Consider the following 21,979-nt stretch of genomic DNA (forward strand, 5'->3'; position numbering starts at 1 on the left):
GAATGGGGTGTCTGGGTGAGGAGCGCGACTCATTTTCCGCCCCCCCTGTTGCCATGGACGTGCTGCCGCTGGGCAGGCCGGCGTTCTCGGGTGCCAGGGTGCACCTCCGTGTCCACTAGTAGGGGTGAGGAGAGAATAAAAAACCCAAACTTGTTTTTACTTAAAGCTTACTCTCTGAAGTTAGAAGAAGGGCTTTCTGCTGTGACTTCTGGATTGAAGGTGGGGGGGTTGGATTTGTAAAGCACTTGAAAAAGACCATGATAAGTGAAGCATGTCTCCTGTGCTGAATTATGCTTTGAAAAACAGGCGAGGTGCAATTTGCTTGTTATTTCCTTCCACATCTGCTCTGGAAGAGACGTGGTAACTAGATGATTGCTGGTGGTGTACATACCATTGTAGTTTGTGAACACCTGTTAATGAAAAGTATTTAATGCAAAAACCTGAAATGCTTACTTAACATCTTCTTTAGCATGTTAACTTAACATGTTCTTTAGAAGAAACATCTGTTAGACTGAACTCTTAATTTTTACTTACAGCTTTCAAATATGTTTTATTGGTAATACCTTAGAACACTTAAATATTTTTATTATAGTGCCCTTCATTCCCAGAAACTAAAAAGAGAGTTACTTGTGGTCTGTTTTCTAGTTCTTGTTTCTAGTTCCAGAAAAGTGTTTGAGATAAATCTCTATATTCCTTTTACACACTGTAGCATATTGTGTCTTTGTTACCTACTTGTTCACTATTTTTGGTGGTTTTGTTTGTGGTTTTTTTCTGGCTTTGAGAACCTTTTTATAAATATGTTCCTTGAATAATAGTGATACATAGATTATACATCTCAACCCTTTTTAAAAAAAATCTTTTCCTTCAGGACTTACTGCTATGGAGAAAAAGCTGGCTGAATACAAGTGTAATACAAATGAAGCAATTCAGCTGAAACTAGGTAATGTTACTTTTTAAATATTGTGCATTTGTTACTGGAATATTTGAGGACCTTCTTAAGAAACTTCCTTGTACTTAAATCCACCCAGGTTTTAATATGTTCTTATTAATGTAAATATGCAAACACAAGAATAGAAATACATAGTCTAGTACCTCTGATTAAGCTACAGCTATAGAAGTTCAGTTCTGTCTGTGCCTCATAATGTCATCACCAATTTATCAGCATCTTACCAGAGTGCATTGGAATTATATCTTGTCTTATTTTCTCAGAGTATTCATTATGTTCTTATAGTTCCCCTTTTCTTCTCAAATCTTTATGCTGTGGTACAGTCCTAAGTATTTGTCTTCTTCATGGTGACCATAGGAACAGAACTCATTTCTTTAGGGTTGCAAATATCTAATTATACATTTTTTTAACACCTTTATACCTTTCTCTTTCTTCTTTTTTTGGGAGGGGAGGGAGGGGGCAAGAAAGAAGACTGAAAAGTGTTGTTGGGGTTCTTGCTGCCCTTCCCCTCCAACATCTGGATTATGTGAGACATTTTTAATGAAAATTGTTTAAAAACTGAATAGAAAAAATGCTACTCTCCTGAGAACCATTTATTGCTCTCTATCACCAACTTTCTTACCGGGACACGCAGAATACAGACAGAATTACTGAACTCTTGGTGGACTTGCTAATACCTCAGACTTACATGGGGCAGTAATAACTTGAAGAATAAGGCATACCTGTCTAATTTTTAACCTTTCTGGCCATAATCTTTCAGCAATTTATTTCCTTGAGTAGTACAAATATATTAACTTAATAAGAAAATAAAAGTAGTGAAGCTGTTAAGCCGTTTTCAGAACTACTACTAACAATCTGTTCTCTATAGTTTATTGCACAATTACTATTGGCTTGTGAGCCAAAACGTCGTCATAACCAAAATATTTAAATCTTTAAGCCACTGTAATTGTGAAGTATTTCTCTTCCTCTTAAATATTATTTCAAATAATGGTTTTAGGTCTATATCTAATGTTTTATTTTTTCTCTTCCACCTTTTGAAAATCAAAGGAAAGAATGAGAGATAATGACATCTGAGTGGATTTTGTCTAGAAATCTGAGAAGCTAATATATAAGGTTTCAGGGAGACTGATAGAGAGTTTTTAATTAAGGTACCTGTTGCCCATCTCAGCTAATATTTTTAACTTCCTTTTTTCTCTCAGAGAGTGTAGATGTTCCACATACAAATTATATTAAGAGAAAAATATGAGAAGCTACAAAGTAGTACCATTTTTTTAAAAAGCATATATTTCCCATGTGCATATAAAAGCAGTCACACATGATCCTTTTCAAGTCCTAATTTCTACCATGGTGACAGTTCAGAATTGCTCCTGGTTTTTGTTTTGTTTCTTGTTTTGTTTTTTAACACTGCTACTTTGCCTCAAATCTGTTGCTTTCTGAATCAAACCTGTGAAGATAAGAGCCACCGTTCTCTTTTGCTTTTGAGAGGGCCAAACTTTTATCTTTTTCCTAGGACACTCTTCATTCACTTTTTTCTCTTTGAATAATTCCTCCTACTATTGTCAGAGAAAACTTTTTTCTTAATCTCTGCTTTTACTGGAGTAAAGCAGCAATAAAGCTGTAGTTCAATATTCCACTTGCTTTAAAAAAAGCTTTAATAGCAGTATTAACTCCTACAATATTGCATGCTCATGCTAATGCAATATTAACTCATTCAACATTAAAAATGGGTAGCTTGAGCTACTTGTGCTTTGTTAATGTGGTTGAGCTATCACTTTAATGCCTAAGTCAAGAGTTATATCCCTTCCAATTGTAAGTAATTTTTTTGAACTGTAAATACACAGAGGATGTTTGGGAGTCAGGTTTCTCGGTCTTCTAAAATTTTTCCTAGAAAATTCCACTTTAATATCTTAATTCCATTCACTAATCATAAATCATATCTTTTGATGGAAGAACTCCTGTCACAATTGCTGTGGAGCAACTGCTGTAACTCCATAAGCATGAATAAAATGCTTGTTTGGTAGGGTCCTGGGTTTGACTAGATGCTATTATAGCAAATATTTTTATATTACCAGAAAAGACCTTGTTTAATGCTATGCTTTGAGGAAAAGTAGAGTTGGGGGGGGGGGCAGGGGGACAGAGAGGAAATCACTAATTATTTTTGTAACCTTGGTACAAGTACCACTATAGTATTTGTGCAGCTGTTTGTATGTATCTGTGCTGAATTCTCCAAAACTTTGGTGTGAGCATAAATGCACGTTTCTTTCTGTTCATCATGCCCTGAAAACCCCCTACAGTCACGTGTTCTCACCTGCATGTAGGAGAAGAATGGCAGAATGAGAAGGCACCATTGTTTACATGGTTGATCTGGCTTACTGTGGGAACGTCCAGCTAGGCAGTGTACTCAGTGTTCAAGATGGAAGTTAAAGGCAAAAGCACTCAGGAGATATGTACATGAAATATATACACGTATACATATCGTGCCAATTTCTCAGTTTTATTCTGCTTAATGATTTGATCTCCTCAGGTAAATAACATGCATCTAATTATACAAGATATCTTTATTTCATTTGTGTGCCAGCCTAACATGGGTTCATAAGTAAAGTTGTCTGATTCAGTGATGGAAGAATGTGTGAACAACTTCCAGCAGGGCATCTGTGGATAAACAGACTGAAGCTAATGACTTAGTCATGCTCTTCTGTTTTTTTCCTTTTTTCTTCTTCTTCTCAGTTCGCTTTCCTGAGGATTTGGAGGATGACAACACAACATTTAATCCAGAGTATAGCCATCAAGTGTTTGGAGACGAGTAAGTTAAAGTATCCAGAGTCAAATTAATAGGTCTGGATTGTTAGAAAACAAGAAAGCATGCTATGCCAAGCTGTTTTAAATGACGCAGCAGTGCTTTAGTTTTATGACTGTATAGTTAAACAGTGCACTTGGTGCCTAGCTTGCAGAATTTGAGCCCATAGTCTGTTTATGTGCTATTTGTAAGGTAGATTAGCAGAGAAGGAAATAACTGATTTTACAGTCAGAATTACTTGTTTAAGTGGGTATTTTGTTCATGGCACTTTTCTAAGGTTAAGCAAGAATTATCAATTCTTGCTAATAGCTTCCACAGTAATGTGTACCAATATCTAGCAACAGTATATCAATGTATTTTTTACTATTACATGGAATTTTTAGTGACTAAAGCATAGAAGTCAAGTATTAACTTAAACTGATGTTGTTGGCTGTTCTAGATCATTGAATGTAACTATTGAATTGGGGTGTTTATTTTCTCCAATGTGTATGTTTGTAACCAGTTAGACATGCAGGGAATACAGAAACTATAGAAAAGTAATGTTTCTTTTTTTTCCAAGTTTGATGACTTTCATTAATATTGTAGGGAAGTTAGCCACTATGTCCCTAGTGCTAAAGTGTCATTTAATATTTTCAGTAGAGTGATATTCAACAATCTGGCCATAGTTTAAAAAACAAACAAAACCACACTAAGGAGAATTCACATGTACGTATCTGTGGACTTCTTGAAGTAGTTAAGTTTCATAATTTCCAATTAATTTAGAAAGCATTCTAAGTAGGATGAACTACCTATATTAATTATAACAAAATTAGTTACACTATTACACATCTATTGCAGCCAGCATTGACTATTACACATCTACTGCAGCTATCATTGACAATACTTACACTTTTAGTAATGGGAGACCTCTCCAATCTGTCAGTATAACTAACAAGCAGATTCTTGTTCTGGCAATTATACTTCAAATGGTAATTTATAAGTGTGCTACCATAAAATAATAAAAAAAACAACAGTAAAAATAAAAAAAAAATCAGTAAAAAAAAATTCACTATGCATTAGAATAACAAAAAAGGAAGCTGTTTCTTTGTGAATATTACCATTTTCTACAGTTCAGGTTTTTGCCTGAAAAGAAGTTCTCTATGCTTCACGACAGTATAGCGTTCATGTTCAGGCAACTCATATTTTCAAAGTGTGAAAAAGGCTTTTGTATTCTATACCTTTTTTTTTTTTTTGCATTTACTCAGTTCTAGTTAGATTGGATAACTATATAGAAACTGTCCACACAAAAACACACTGAAACACACTGCAAGGTAAGTTTCAATAAATGCTATTGATCAATTAATATAAATATTAACGAGTTTACAATACTGAAAAACATAAATGCCGTATTAACTGTGTCAGCTATTCTTTCTTGAGCTGTCACATTAAGAGCACAGACACTGAGTTGAGGTACACATTCTTTTTCTCCACTAGAGGAGCAAAATAACTAGTAAAAATAGTGTAAGGTATTTTCTCTGTCTAGATAGTGCATGTCCAGTTTGATTCCCTGTTCCTATTAGGAAGCTTCATATACCTCACTGGGAAAGATGGAAAGATTATGTAAACTTTAAAGTGCATTACACAAAAGCTGTGTGATGTGAATTTTTTTGCTGTGTATAGAGTTCCTGATGGTTCTTTTCTCGTTCCTCAGTGAAGTTGCTTTCGGCTACAAGGGACTGAAGATCCTCTTGTACTACATTGCTGGTAACCTGTCAACGCGCTTCCGCATCGAATATACATCTAAAGTTAATGAAAAGTTTGACTGTGTGGAGGTAAGGACAGAAACAGACCTGCACTTAAAATATTATTGAGAATGTTTAGTTGGGATATGGACAAGAATTCCAGGCTTAGTAATCCCCTACCCAAACATGATTTATGTTAAAAGTAAACAAACAAACAACAGCTTCCTTTATTGCTAGGCTGAAAAAAAGCTTTGAACTTCATCTATAATTTTTCCCATTGTTCCTTCTTAGACTGCAGTACCATCAAAATCGTGTCAAACAGTACAGTCAGACATGAGGTGCTAATACAAAAACTAGTTCCACAAAAAACCCACAACACCTTAGTCTATAATTTTCATGTTAACTGTCTCCAGGAGGAGGACTAGCATTGGTGTTTTTTATATTGAAGAGAATTCTGTAAGAAGGAGGTTTATGTAGACACTTCATGAGGTAGGATACTTGACTGTGGCTCTTTAAATGACAAATGTGGAGAACAAGGAAGGCAGAAACAAGATTAGAAACTTCTGGTTGGGTATCGTGTACTTTACATCTCACTAAAGGAATACAACAATACAGTTACCTGCAGGATGTTTTGTTTGGGTTTAGGATTTTTGGGGTGCTTTTTAGAGATTTTTTTACTCTTTTTCTCTTTGCCTCAGGTTTTCCAAGCTTATAGAACACTTGTAGAAAAGTTGTTTTGTTTGTTTGGTTTTTCTCCTGCCTCTCTGCTCTCAGAATATTTTTGAGATAACCCCACAAAAGCTAAGCTAATCAGTCTTTCAGCCAACTGAAGAAAGATATATGGAACTTAGAAATAGCATTAAAATATTTTCTTAACAACATTTTTAACCGTTAAATACTTGTATAAGTGACTATAAAGTTACTTAGAAAAATTCAGTTTTTCAGAGTATTCTTTGATGCATTAAGAAAACTTAGTATCATCTGAGTTTTACTTAGTTATAAGGAAGAAAAAATTGAGTTAATTTCTTTCCAAAAGAGCTATTGATATGATTATTGATGAATGTTCATAGTACTCTGTAGTGTGAAATGGCTGTGTATTTGCACTTACTTCACATTACACTGCCTGAGAAAAGCTTTTTTATTTTAAAAAACGTAAACATCTTTATGACTTCAAGCTATATTTTAGGTTCCTAATTTCAAATTCATCAGGGTTTCTTTAAATGTTTTCGAGGAAAAGGCCTATTGTAAAGGAAAAAAAAACATTGGAATTACTTTGTTAAATGAATTTGAAAGATTTGCCCTTCCTTGTTCTGAAGTTGTATTAGAATATACTTAGTTCAACAGATGAAGTGCCTGGACATGTCTGAAATACTTTTGAGGCTAGAGCAACATATCTTAGGAGTGAAAGGTCATGCTCTTCAGTCTTCAGAAGGTTTTAGAAATAAGGAAAAAAGGAAAGCCTGTTTGCAAAGTAGTAATCATATTAAAAATCAAACAGTCTAATCTTTCACCAATATAATTTCAAAATCATGTCACAGCAGGAAACCACAGCATAGCACCTTTGTACTCGCTATTTTATGTACAAATGGCAAATCCACTGTACTTTTCTCTAGGTATGAGCAAGGTAAACAAGGTTTGTCTTGCCCTAAGCACACTCTGATTGCTAAGAATCCTTGATTCTTTCAAGCCCTGTTTCTTATACCAAATTATTCCTCCAATTGCTTCATATATTAACCTGGGGACAAAAAAGAGGATCTCTTCAAGTGAGGCTTCTGTGTGCTTTCCAGGGTATTCAGAGGCTTTGACTGAATTGGAAGAGTGTGGTAGCTTACCCTATGCTTTCCTTGGTATTATTAACACTGTACATCCAAATAGGCTGCTCATATGGCTATATCTAAACCTAAGTAGGAAAAAAGACATGGTGGTCATCAATCTTGATGTACATTTATATTTGCCATTAGTTTAACCACCTTAAGATACTAATGCATTTGCAGAGACTAAAACATAAGCTGTCATTACAGCAAGATGTTACTTTAAATGCATATTAACATTTATTTTTAAGTTAACTGGTTGCTGGTCTCAGCTCATTTAGGATAATCATACTAAGATGTGGACTATCTGCCATACACGACAGGTAATCCTTTTGCTGTGAATAGATGGTGTTTAGGAAGGCAGTTTCGGCCTTTCATATAACTGGTTACAAGTGAGAAGTTTGTTTTAATGCTCTGCAAAGTTACTCACAGCTTAGGATTCTGTATCTCAGAACTCCAGTCATATTTGTGCGTCTTAATATCGTCTCCCTAAAGATGGATCTAAACCATGTTAGTGGGGAAGGCTCAGCAAAATACGATCGTGTTTTTAACAGAAGTCAGCACTTCATTTAATGCAAATAGACAGAATTTATCCCTTGGGTGGAGTTGATTCTTTCAAATATCTGAAGAGAGGCTGCTTCTAATGTAAATATTAATAGCACTGTCCTCTGAATTGCTTGCTGCTTTGAGATTTGCAGCTGTTCAACTATCTTCCTTTTCATCTGCATTTTATGATGCAGTGGGGGAAAGTATTTCACTAGCCTCTGAAACAATCTTTGCTATAAATGTATTTATCTTGCCTTACAGCTGGTCTCATACATTTGCTTTATACAAAAGTTAATTTTAAAGTGTAATTTTAATATTGGGCATCTTTTTTTTTTATAAGTAATACTACTGATCCTTCCATTGCTCCCCACTGGAATTAATACATATCATAGAATCATAGGGTACGAGGTTGGAAGGGACCACAAGGATCATGTGATCCAACCTCTCATGGAAAAAGCATGGTCTAGACAAGATGGCCCAGCACCCTGTCCAGATGGATCTTAAAGGGTCCAATATTGGAGAATCCACCACTTCCCTTGGGAGATTATTCCAATGGCTGATTATTCTCATTGTGAAAAATTTTCCTCTTGCATCCAATTGGAGTCTCCCCAGGAATAACCTGTACCCATGAACCCTTCTCTTTTCCATGTGACTCCTTGTTAAAAAGGGAATTATTAGAGAAATTCAGCTTTCAAATATGTTTCTAAAGGTTTTTTTTTAATTTAGTCACTTTGAAGCAGCATCTACATGGTATACAAATTTCATAACTGCCTGTTAGTACAAGAATAATCTCTAAATAAAAATTATTCAGAGTCAAATGCAGTGTACAAAGAGACACTGCCCACTTAAGTAGCCCTACTACAAATCAAGTTGGGTTACAAGCATATACCAAATTCCCTGTCATCACCTCACGTGATTCTGATTACAAAGGTAATGTATTACAAGCAGTACTTCCATGAACCATAAACTCAACTGCTCTTGGCTGGCTTCATTCAGGTTTTTGTACACTTAATTGTAAGTGGCTTTAACACTGCTGCAGTAGTCAACTGGATTGTTTTTCTGTACAGAAACTTGTGTGTCATTGTGTGCATCCATGCCAGTTGGTAAGATATGAGTGCCTTGCTCTGATAAAAGAAATTAACCTCTCACCAATATCAAAGAAATACTCAAGGGAAAGGCAGTAAACAAGTTTTGATAACTTCTTGGATTGTAAGCACCTCAGAGAGAAGTGTTTGGAAAGTGCCTGCTATGTCAGTGATGTTTCCCTTAAAAAGTACAAGTATTAATGAAACAAATTATTTGTGTGCTGTTGATGCGTCAAGATTCCAGTATTCCAGGACTTGGTAACTGAAAATTGGATCACTTATGCCACTGCTCAAACTGAGGATTCTGGGATTTCCTCTGTAAGAAAGGGAGATCTTTTTAACCCTAAAAAGACACTGAATAATACAGTTTCTTTTCTTAAATTATGTCAGGCACCATTTCAAAGGGAGAGAAATTTTAGCAGGCAGTAGATGAAAATATGTTGTAGTCATATAAAACTAAGAATTATTATCTACTGCTTTATCTGTTAAGCCTCTGTTCTTGTGATTTAATTCTTTCTATTTTATGGAAAACAAGATTTTTCTGTGGTGGCAGCCAATGATGGATGCATTATCTTACATGCTTTCAACAGGTGAAAGTTAGTCTTCCTTCTTGCCACTAATTAAGAAACTTACAAACATGACGGGAGCTAAATTACTTAAACATTATTTATCTAATACTTCATACTGCATATTCACCCTTTTTAGATATCTTCTACATAGTCTTAGTTGTTGAACTCATGCTTGGAAGTATTGTTGTAATTCTAGGTTATGTTTACATGCCTTTTTCAGATATATAAAGTCACTACACTGCAGATTCTTAGTTATGGTTTCCTACAGCTTTGTCAACAGTGCAGACTTAAGATCTGTGTAAACAATTGCAATTTGTGCGATTGCACAGTAAAAAAAAGGGGCATTTCTAAAATGTGTTCTGTACAAATACTTTTTATGTAAGTTCATTGATTCTGAAAAAACGGCTGGGTTTGTATAATGCAGTTAAATCAGTAACTCTAAAGAAAATATGTTTAACTAATATTGCTTTAAGAAGAATAGCAGAGGTTCCAATAAGTGGATCCTCTTTGTTTTGAGAATAAAATGGATGTAAAGATTGTATGCATTTTAACTGGGTTCTTACACCAAGTATTGTAGAGCTATATTTTAACTGCTTAATAGCTCTTTCTACAGATATAAATATAAATGTTGGTAGTACCAAACCATTAAGAATAAAACTTGTTTGTGCTGAACTACATCAATCTTTCTCTACACTAAAAATGTAACTGAATGATAAAGTGCTATTCATTTGCAGGTGCATTGCTTCTACTTAAGGGACTGTGGCTGAAAGGACAGGAATTAGTAGCATGTTGTATTAGCCTTTTGTAGTGTATTTTGTTCTAAGCATCTTAATTTCCCTGTTTTGAATGCTAAGTAGTAAGGGTCTTGGTTTTGAACTAATACCCATCATGCATGTAAACGGTGTGAAAGAGCTGCTTAGTAAGTTAACACAAAGTGTTCTTGTGTCAATCCTTGTGGAAATAGATACAATACAAACATTACAGCTGAACTCACGGCAAACTCCATTAAGTAAAAACCTGGATTCATTGTCCAGAGGAAAGTTTGAATTGAATGTAAGCTCATTTTGTTGAATGTAATGTCAGGCTTTTAGGGGTTGTATTGAGGAGTATGGTTTTGTTAAGTTGAGACCAATTCATTAAGTTTTATTGCCTGGTGAGAAGCAGTAATACGTTATTGTGAAACTTCATCAAATATTCATGGTTAAAAAGAAGTAGTAAATGTATTCAATCAAGTGGTCTTTTTGGGATCTGAAAAGGATTATGAAGTCTGCTCAGCTGATGGTCTCTGACTTCCACTTTGGTTATCTGAAAAGAGTAATTTTAATCTCCGAGTTTAATTTTTGTGTCAGAATATTTTGCCTTCCCTAGTATGTTAGACTGCAGGTCAGAGTTGCCGACAATATTCTTAAATTATATTTTTATTATATTATGTCAAACTTTGGTTTCAAAATGTTCTTCGATTAGAATGCAGAATGTTATCTTCTGAGTTTGTAATGGATTTTGCAGCTGATAGGCAGGCATAAGCAGGGAGACATAAGAGTGCAAGAGAGTGCTAGCAGCCACTTTGCTGTTTGGGAGCTACCATTTTTGGTCTTTGTCCCTTTTCCTCCACTTAGTTCCCTGCCACCTAATAACTCTTGTAAGCTGCTTGCTTGTTTGGGAACCCGAGTTCCACAATGCTGTGTAGCGTAGTCTTGGAGAATTGTTGGCTGGAAACTCTTAGCTTCTGAATATGCTGCACGTTCAGAATAGCTATCAACACTTAGGTTTTACTTGGAGCACTGTAGTAATCTCTAACATAAAAATGTTCATGAACTTATGCTGTAACTACGAGCTTTTTGATGCTTACAGTCTTCGGGTTGTGACCTTTCTGGATCTTGTCGGTGCAGCTCCTTTACTTGCTGGAAGGTCACTATTGAACAACAGGAATGCTTGCCTTTTATTTTTCTTTTCTTTTTTCTTTTTTTTAATTACTGTTAGGCAGTAGCATCTCTCTTATTTGTTTCTTACAGCACAATAGTGACATCAATGCTTTCTTTTTCTAATCTTCCACTGATCCTGCCTCTCTTTGTAACCTCCAGGCAGATGATGTTGAAAGTAAAATTAGAGAAATCATTCCTCCCGGTTTTTGCACAAACACAGATGACTTTGTTTCTCTGCTGGAGAAAGAGGTCAACTTCAAGCCCTTTGGAATGCTGCTACACACTTATTCTGTCCATAATGAGGAAGCTGGTGAAGATATAACATATCAAATATACAAGGTATGAAAAATAAGTTAAACTTCTGCTTTTGGGCAACCAAATTAAATTCTGTTTTCCAGTGATGCACTTTCAGTAGTGTTTCAACTATAATCCATAAATGCTATCACTTTACCAGTTTATTAATAATTATAGACATGGTTTTTTATACTAGAGAATTTAATTAGGTTTTGCATATTTTCTTCTTCTTACATCTGTGATAGGTTTCACCTGACTTCTCCTGGCTTTTTCCCTAGGCTGACATGACATGTCCAGGCTTTCGAGAATATCATGAAAGGCTTCAGACGTTCTTGATGTGGTTTATTGAAACTGCTAGCTTTATTGATGTAGATGATGAAAGATGGAACTACTTTCTAGTGTAAGTACAGTTCTAAAGCAACAGTGGACCTTATTACCTCCACAAAGCCTGCATTTTAATTGTGGCTGGCCAATTATTGGAGCAGTATAATGATATTTTTCCCAGGAAAGAAAAACCATTGTTTATGAGGCTTGAGTTTTCCTCCATTATGCTTTGGGAAAGCTTGAGAATAGAGCTGAATTAAATGCTGTTGTCCGTTAGAGCCCTGAATGTAGGCTTAAACAGTAAAATGAGCTTTGCCTGTGTTTTCTTTTACTTGCCACCTATTCATCTTTATAATAGGCAAGTGCACTGAAGTGCTGTAAAGAGGCCTGATTTATCCAAGTTGCTGCACACCAATTAAGTGAATTGTACATTCAGACCATAGCAGGTGTACCCATTGGACCCTCACAGAGTAGCTTGCTGACACTGAAAATTCAGTTGGAGAATGGAAAAGAAAATGGACACTGCATGGGAGCGCGACTGTAATTGACCTGCTTGGCTTTCTGTTTTATCTGCAGATTTGAGAAGTATAATAAGGATGGAGCTACGCTCTTTGCGACCGTAGGCTACATGACAGTCTATAATTACTATGTGTACCCAGACAAAACCCGGCCACGTGTAAGGTAATTGGCGGCGTAACTCGTGCCTTGCCTTTTATTTCAGAAGAGGGAACTGCTGAAGTTCCCAATACTTGTTTATAATGGTGTTGATTTGTTTAAAAAAATCCCCATTATTAGCTGGCTATGCACTGATTTATTTCATTGTTCCCTTCGTGAAGCAGAGGGAATCTCAAACAAGTTCTGAATATTTAGCAATTTTAAGACTCCGTTAAAAATTGTATTTTAACATGAACTTGCTACATGTACTTTAATCTAAAATGAAATACCATTTTGTTTTTAAGCCTTTACATTATAATGTTTGTAAATGCATGCATTTGAATTGAAAACACATACCTTTGTCTGTAGCCAGATGCTGATCTTGCCACCATTCCAAGGAGAAGGCCATGGTGCTCAGCTGCTTGAAACAGTTCATAGATACTACATGTCTTCTCCAACAGTACTTGATATAACAGGTTTGTGGTAAATTTTTAACTCGGTTCACCTGTTTAATAAGCAACTTGTAGCATTCACAAGTTGTTAGCCTGCAAGCTAACTTTCATGTTCATCTGTCAGAATTAAATAGCCTTTTGAAGATTTAGCTTCTGCTCAGTTCAGGATTAATAGTACCCTGGTTTGCAGAAGAACTGTGTATAATGTAGCTCCTTAAATCCTTTACTTAGAGAACAGCACACCAGGAAAATTCAATCCCTAGCATGAACGGATTACCAGCTAATTAGCCATTTGATTGTGAGATACACAGCTGAGTTTGCCAAGAGATCAAGCTTTGTAAAATTCCTTGTTCAACTTATTCCTATTAGCCAAAACTTAAAATTGAGGGGGGGGACCAAACTAAAATAACGTAATGATATTAGTGTGCAAGCCAAAATTTTAGAGACAGTAAAAATCTGTAGATAATGTGTGCTCCAGGAGTATGTATTGCTGGCTGAAGGCACCCACATTAAAGGTGTGTGTACAAATACCTAAAAATAAAATATTATTGAGGAAATGGCAGAGGGGGAAAAGAGTGTATGTGTAAAAAATGGCTACAAACATGACATCTGACCTGTGATTTCAAGTCCAATATAGGAAGAAATGCAGTTCAAACGCATGCCTTGACCCTTCAGTTCTAGGTGCTATCTCAGACCTCATCGTGGTTAGAAATAACTCTGCCATTCTAATTAAAATACAGTAGAACACTTGCTTTCATAATGCATTGCTTCAGGGTAATACTAACATAATGTAATCCACCTCATAATTTGAATCCAGTTCATAGGAACTTAAGTAAGTATAACTGTGTTTATGCAACAGGAAATCATGTGCATATTGTGTTTACTTTTTTCTTTCCTTTTAATAGTAAAATGTTTTACATAGTTTTTATAGCTGAGGATAACCAAAGTCTTAACATGGTACTGCATAAATCATATGACACGTTCATGGCTCAGTGTCTTAAACCCAGAGCTGTAGCAAACAGTAAATGTGCACTAAAATAGGTTTTAATTTATTTATGGAATAAAGCAGGAGAAAGTTTGTGATGTTCTACCTGACTCTCAAGTTATGGAAATTAAGGCTTTTACACAATTATTTATTGTCCTTTTTGAGGGGAAAATCAGGCTGAACAATTTTGGTATGGCCAGGATATCTAGTTATGTAGCCTCTAAAGTTGTGAAGTAAAGCCTTTAACCTTGCTGAAAAGATGAAATTAAGATCTACTTAACCTCATTGAAAGAGCTAATGCTTTTAAAAAAAAATAATAAAAAATGTAGTTTCACATTTACAACAAATATTTTGTTTTGTTTATAACTTGTCATCCTGACACAAGCAAAATGTATGCTGACAGTGCTTACTGTCCAGAAACTGCCTCATCTTTCTTTTAAGTAATCTGAGCGAAAAGAAATTGAATCAGCTGACTTTAGTACAGCTTCTCAGATCTCTTTTGCAGAAGTGCTGTAAGACTTGCCACATAAGATTAGGCCACTCAGGCACAAACCATTTTAACTGATACAATCATAAGCATTCTCCAGCCCAAAAAGTACATTGCCAGTTGTGCAGTGCTGCATATTCAGAGCAAAAACTTCTATCCCAGTCCTTCTTCCTAGTAACTTACTAGCTTTTGATCATCCTTAAACTGCAAATTTCAGCTATTTACAGTGGTCCTCAAAAGTAAAGAAAAACATAGCTGGGATATAAGCTGTTTAGCATTAATTTCCACATTGCTAGTCCACAGAAAAATTAGTGTTGGGAGGGAACATAACCCTGCTAGTTATTTGTAGTAAGCCTATCTAAACAATTAAGTAATAAAGAAAAAATATATTCACAATGTTGATAGTTATGCTGCCATTTTAAGCAAAATAGAAGTAACTTGAGATTGTGATCAGCTTCTGCTTAGGTCCTTCCAGCCATTCAATTTTGGATAAGCTTGTCCTTTGGGTCCTTGTACCTTTCTCTATCTTTCTTGCTAACAGACTGTAACTCATGGTCAATACACATCTTTGGCTAGTTTAGTTGTATGCAGTAGGGTAGTTTCGACAGTCTTTTTCCACTTAGTTTGTGTTCTAAAAGTTCTAGCACTCTGTCAAATGTAGAACAGATGGAGCATATGAGAAAAAGTTTATACATAGAGCAATTTTCTTTTCCCAAGGAGTTAAATTGGATTAAACTTGTATATTGTCAGTCTCTTAGAAATGCATGTATAATACTGTATAGTGCTGAGTACACAAAACATTAGAAGTTTTTCTTTCTGCAAGCTCTTTAATGTCTACTGTCAAACATCTAAAACTTTGATAGCAGTACTTACGATTAAGCACAGTTGTTGGTATACTGATGAATACTGTATCTGCTTTTCTTTTCCATAGTTCTTCATAATTACATACCAGAACTGAGGAAACAAATAATGCTGATATTAATGATGTGCTGTTTTTTCTTTCTAGCTGAAGATCCATCTGAAAACTATGTGAAGCTGAGAGACTTTGTTCTTGTAAAGCTTTGTCAAGATTTGCTTTGCTTTTCCCCAGGAAAGTTAATGCAAGGTTTCAGTCAAGAAATGGTGATGGAAGCTCAACAAAAACTGAAAATAAATAAGGTATTAAATCAGAACAATTGTAGTTGGACATATTCTTATCAAACTAGTAGAATAACAATTTAAACACAGAGGTAGAGCCACACTCTGGCTTATTTGAACAGATTTTTAGGATATATCTGGAAGAAACATAACCTAGCTTATGGTTTTAGAAAAGTGCTTTTTTACTGACTAATTATGTTGATATAATAGAATTTGACGTGGTTTCCATTTCTTTCAAGTATATTTATACAAATAGCAAGTGTTGTTTTGGGAATGCAGAACGCTAAAGTAGCAAACAACTGCTACTGAGGCAGCTCTAAACACTTGGAGAACTAAACAGTTAAATTGAACAATTACATTTGCTGGCAATCTCCTTGGTGAATGATTAAACTCATTAGTGAGTATGGTACTGAAAAGGCGGAGTTGCTTAATTAAAAGTGTATTTGAATGTGGTTTAATGAAAACTTTGAGGCTTGAGGGGTGGGGGGTTTGAAGCCATATTCAAATGTGTGCATGAAAGTGGTATGGCTTGTATAAGGAAACTACATCTGCAGCCGTCTGTCTGATATCTTAACATGAAACGATAAATATATTGGCTTTAGGTTTTTTAACAGTATCTAAATGTGTGCTAGTGTAGCAAACAAACCATCTTATTTTTGTTTTGTTGCTCAGTAAAAGAATACTTGGTCTTAAATTCTGTTTTCATACAGGTGCAGCAGTTAATAGTAATATAATAGCAACACGATTTTTTTTTTCTTCCTAGATGTGATACTAGCTGATCCTGGTTCTAAAAGCACTTCAGTTTTTCCATTTACTAATTCCTTCATTTTTTTTCCCCTAGTAACCAGAAAACTTTAAATATTTTTGTTTCATTCTCATATTTAGACCTTGCAGGGGGCCTTGTGAAGGGCAGTAGGTATATGGAGATTATTAAAATTGGCAAAGTAAATACTGTTCAGTAAAATTTTGCTTAATGTCACTATAGTTCCAGTCCTTACGTTCTTTCAAGTATTTTTGGACTCTGGCTTCTGGACTTTCTGCTGCTCATTTACAGCAGGCCCTTGAAGTACCTCTACTACAGGTAAAACATTTTCAGAGATCAGACACCGGTTGCATGAAAGAAAATGGTTTTGAAGGAAAAACAAGAATGTTATTCATTTAACCCACGGGATAGGAGTATAGGTTTGACAGGCTTTGTCCATGTCTCTGCCTGACTTCGGATAAGCTGAGGAACTACTCTAATATTTCAATATTTCTCCACTTTGAGTTCTATTGAGAGACCTCCTTATTCAGACATGGGTTTTATTCTCTTTTCTGTTCACTAGCAACACACAAGACGAGTTTATGAAATTCTACGATTGCGTGCAACAGATATGGGTGATGCAGAGCAGTCCAGAAGCTATCGGTTGGACGTTAAAAGAAGACTGATTGGCCCCTATAAGGTGTATATGACTTAAGTATCATTTAATACTTAATTCAAGGCTAATTATACTTGATTTTACTTTCATTTCCATAAATGTAGTTGATGCCAATTATGTTGCCAATCAACTACTATTAGTTATGCAGTGTTCAACTGACACGTGTACAGATGCAGTGAATGTTCATACATAGCAGTGCTGAAGATCCTGTGTTTGGCTCCTGACTGTTTCCTGCTCAGTTCCGGGAGGAAGTTACTACTGAGCTTATGTTACCTAGCTACAAGTGGCATTGTGCCCAGGTAGGCTTAAGGGGGAAACGTGTCAGTTTCTTGAAAAGGTTAAAAAATATCTTTAATAGACAAGCCAAAAATGTGAAGAGAGGTAAATACTGTAATAAGTTTATGCTGCAGGCTAGTTATAGTTTAGATTCCAGTTGTCCTTGTTAGCTATGTCTTAATGGCTCGCCAGAAGTAATCAAGCTATGTCAATGTAGAATACAGATGGAATATAAAATAGCTTCAGCAGTAAATTTAAAGCAAGTACTAAACCTAACAGGAACTAAGAAAATAACTGTATTAAGTATGCTTCTCAGGATCTTCAGTACAGTTGGTCTGTATTGCATAAACTGACACTTTGAGGTACAGATTTTTAAAAAATAATAATAATCCTAGTTGCTAATAGCATCAGTCTGAATGAAGAGTCAAAAGACCAATAATAAATCTAGGTTTATTGCTATAACTAGCATGTTAGCTACTCTCTTCAATTAAGTACTCGCTAAGCAAACCAAAACCCTGTTGGAAAAGTTTCACAAAGTATGAGTAGTACCTTGGTTAGCTTGCAAGCCTTCCTAAAGCAGCACTTAGGCTGTTATACCAAAATAGCAAAACTTTGATTGTACTCATGTTGGACTTAGCAGGACTGTTAGCAGAAATGAAAACCCAGCATTGTATTAAGTAGTTGCCTGATCTGGAGATAACCATAGAACCATAGAATGGTTTGGTTGGAAAAGACCTTTGAGATCATCAAGTCCAACCGTACCTGTCCACTGCTAAACCAGATCTCTGAGCACCTCACCTGCACACTATGTCATGCTGAGTGGCAGGACCTTAATTAAAACACTTGATCTTCTTTTTAATTAGTGTTTTATCTCATTTGCTGAATTTCACTCAGTGTCCGCTACAAATAAGGCCATGATTTTTCAGCTAACAGGCCTGTTACGTGGTTTCAATTCATTCACTCGGTACTGAAGTCCTATGGGAAAAATCCAAAATTCCATAAGCAACTTCAATTCTAGTGATTCTAGCAGTTGTTTCCACTTCAATCTTTGCATGCAATAATTGCATTAATAATAAATTGATTTTGTATTGCTAGATATGCAATATTGCTACTTTAGAATATTGCATTTTTAATTTTTCAGTTATTTCACTGAGGATTCAAAAGAATCCTTAAAGCAGCCAACACCCTTTCCCTGATTTTAAGTTTCATGTTCTGAAATATAGCCATCTTGTTTATGGTAGTTCTACCTAGTAAACAATTTACTCATGCACTTACTTTAAACAATATTTCCAATAAATTTTAGTCATTATGTTGTTTCCAAAAACTTTTCAGAACTACAATTAAATTAACTTTATATATAGTAATTTGGAGGGGAGAAGAACCGAATTTTAATAAAGAATTGGGAATATTACTGCATACTCTAATGCTGGTATCATTTTTTGAATAAAGCATTTGATAGCTTTATTTGAACAGTGTAGAATAATTCTAAATTGCCACAACCTTAATTTAGTAAAAATGCTCTTGCATCTTACAGCTATTTCCTGGCTGACAATAGCAGAAATAAAACTGTATGCAGAAAGCCCAGATGAAAAACCTGTAATGCATCTATTTCCCCTTGAAGTCTTTACATCAGCAAAGAGGCTGTTGCTAAAAATACTAATTTTTTTTATGTACATCCTGCCACTAGATTGGAAAGACTGATACAGCCAACTGTGTTGCTCTCTGTATAAGTGCTACTAATACAGGAAATAAAAGAATTTGATATCTTACTGAACAGGGCATAACTTAAGGGTAGTTCAAAGTGTGAGCAGCTTGTGAAATTGCAGTTTCACCGTGGCTTCTCCACTTCTGAAGAACTCTGCTTTTTATGCTCATTAGTGGACTGTGCTGTTAGACATGTCTCCTTGATCATTTCTTTGTTCTTCATGTCATTCTTTTTGGAAGTAAATACCACTGCTGTGCTGCTGTTCTTAATCATAATACTTTGTTTGGGTTTGCTACTTGAACAGAATATGCTTTTCTGCCCAACCCAATAACTTGCCGAAAAAGGATCCTCTTGAAACTGGCCAGGTAAAAGGCCAGTGACTGCAAGTTTCAGAATCTTGTGTGCCTGGACATGGGAAGGAAACGGATATCTGAAATGCGGAGAGTGTTTGCTTTTCTACCTGGAATCTGGAACTTAAGAGATGGCCTAATGCTGCAGTATCGGACATAATGGGCGTTTAAAAGCTGACACCTTTTTTCAGAGCTAATGTTTATAATCTTAACAGATATTCCTGATAATTAAGCAGACTTTAAATTAATTCTAGAGTAAGGAGGTTTTAGTTTTTCTGCTGACAGAAGCTTGCTCAGAAGGTACTCGTCCCTCTTTTCATTTGAGCAACTCGTATGCTTTGAGTATCTTACTCATTTTGACTAGATAGAGCTAACATGAATCTAAACTTTGAACAGGTATGCTGCCTTTGACATCCTTTCTACAAGGAAATGCTTCTTGGTTATTGGCCAGAAATGTGCCTGGAGGCCTCATCAGGACTCCAATACAGAACCTCCTTTTCTGAACTGAACTTTACCTATCTGTGGGAGACTGTAAAGTTTTTCTGATCTTAACTCATTTAGTTTGCTGTGGTCTCCACTCCTTCCTCCTGACCCTCAGCATCAACTGTATAAAGAAAACAAATTTTCCTTTGAGAGATAAGTGTAAAATTAAATAGAGTACAGAAGGGCTTTGATTTTTGAGACTTGATGGCAGAAGTAGAATAGTTTGGGAAAATCTTGGTGTTTTAACAAACTCTATGATTCTGTAGGCATTGCAAAGATTTATTGATAATATGCTAGGCATACATAATGCATGTATTTTTTTAATGAAATGTTGAATGACATTCTGCTTTTACAAAATGAGGGAAGACTGAAGAATGGAAAGTAACTAAAGAACTGAGCAGTTTGGAAATAGATATCAGCTGTATAGTAGTGTATCTGAGGAAAGGAAAACACTTCAAAGTACTTTAGTATTTAAGAAAGAAGTAAAAATATGACATATGTGACACAGCAAAGGGAACTCCTCATCTTCTTGCTGTAGAAATATGTTTACGCTTGTAAATAATCTTATTCCATTTCAATGATGCTCTTGCTAATCCCTGGTAACTTTTGAATAATTTGTAACAATTTGAAATATTTTCTGTGTACAGGAGGCTTAAAATTAATTTTAAGTTATTAATTTTGATAGTTATGGGGAAATTAGTTGGATGAACAGCCACATAATGGGACACTAGTGTGATTAATGTCAGCATAAAACTAAATATCCTGGTTAATTTTCTACAGTCTAATTTTTCATGCCATACCTCTTCAGTAGTAGGAGTACCATTAAACCTAATGTGTTTGGATAAGCAAAAACTTTGAAACAGTTTTTTGCTTCACTAGTTCATTGATAATATAGAAACTATGAGACTTTAACAGAAAAGATGTCCTAATCAAACCCTGTTACTGTTTTTCTTAGAATTAGGGACCTCTTAAAGAACTACATACTGAAATTGAATAAATTTAATGAAATGCCATATTCTTGGTGATTATTGGTTGTGTTCAAACTACTATTTGTTTGATTGCTTAGAAAAAGCAGAGAGAACTTGCCAAGATGAGAAGATGTCTAAGACCAGAGGAGCTGACGAATCAGTTGAACCAAATAGACCTAAACATGCAACATGAACAGTTAGAAGAGAGCTTCCAACAACTTGTTTCAGATTACCGAAGAGTCCTAGAACGACTTGCACAAGCATGAGGATCCTGCCTGTACAGGAAACTTGCAAATTTCTATGGTGTTGTAAAGCACATCCCTAATTGCCACTTAACTGCAAAAAAAACTCATGTGACGTTTTAATCACATTAAAGGTGACTTGTGTTTCTGTGCATTTTGAATATTTTCTATTTTTGTGTTGTAGATTTTTTAAATGTTATACCTTAGGTTTGGGGGCACTTATTGCTGAAATAAACAATGTAGATTCTCAGATATGGTATCCCTTCAATTGTATTAATTTTCTTTTACTCTTCTGTTTTGCCTCAAGACTCAATAGTTACATGAATAGCAAGTTAATACTTACATCTAGGCAATATAAATGTTACATCTCTCAAATTTCTCCTAATTTGATCCTCCTTAGGCTGTTATACTTGGATCCTATTGTACTGTGTAGAGTCTGTGCACTCTTTGGTTTAATGTCATATGAGCAGGTTACAAGACTGGTTCTGTGGTCTGGCTGGCATCCTTCCTGAGTACAGGCTCTTCACCCTTTCTTAGCTTATGGGAACAGGACCCACTTTTATCAGACTCATTCTACTTAAGCCTCTAAAAGGTCTTAAGCATATTCTTTTCCAAACCCCCAAGTTTTCAGGTTCATGATTTCAGGATTTGGGGACAGACAAGACTATGTAAGACTCAAAAAGCACTTCTACTAGTGCAGGAAACACAAATATTTAGAGAGCGAGTAGTTTTATATAGTTTCTTTTACTCTATTCTGCTATCCATTACTTCTCAGGCTTGAGTTTAGTTCTTAAATATCCTGTTTCT

At 35.4% G+C, this 21,979-nt stretch overlaps 1 protein-coding gene across 1 annotated transcript; it reads left to right on the plus strand.

Moving 5' to 3' along the window:
• The first annotated feature begins 870 nt into the window (after positions 1 to 870).
• Positions 871 to 21,426, plus strand: HAT1 (histone acetyltransferase 1). Its single transcript, XM_010177702.2, has 10 exons — positions 871 to 940; positions 3,674 to 3,749; positions 5,434 to 5,554; positions 11,557 to 11,736; positions 11,970 to 12,091; positions 12,592 to 12,696; positions 13,039 to 13,145; positions 15,600 to 15,751; positions 17,056 to 17,172; positions 21,029 to 21,426. The coding sequence occupies exons 1-10, from the start codon at positions 880 to 882 to the stop codon at positions 21,194 to 21,196; spliced, it is 1,209 nt and encodes a 402-aa protein (XP_010176004.1). The 5' UTR covers positions 871 to 879; the 3' UTR covers positions 21,197 to 21,426.
• The last annotated feature ends 553 nt before the right edge of the window (positions 21,427 to 21,979 follow it).

Source organism: Antrostomus carolinensis, unplaced genomic scaffold (genome assembly GCF_000700745.2).
Source record: "Antrostomus carolinensis isolate BGI_N321 unplaced genomic scaffold, ASM70074v2 scaffold5531, whole genome shotgun sequence".
NCBI classification, from domain to species: domain Eukaryota; kingdom Metazoa; phylum Chordata; class Aves; order Caprimulgiformes; family Caprimulgidae; genus Antrostomus; species Antrostomus carolinensis.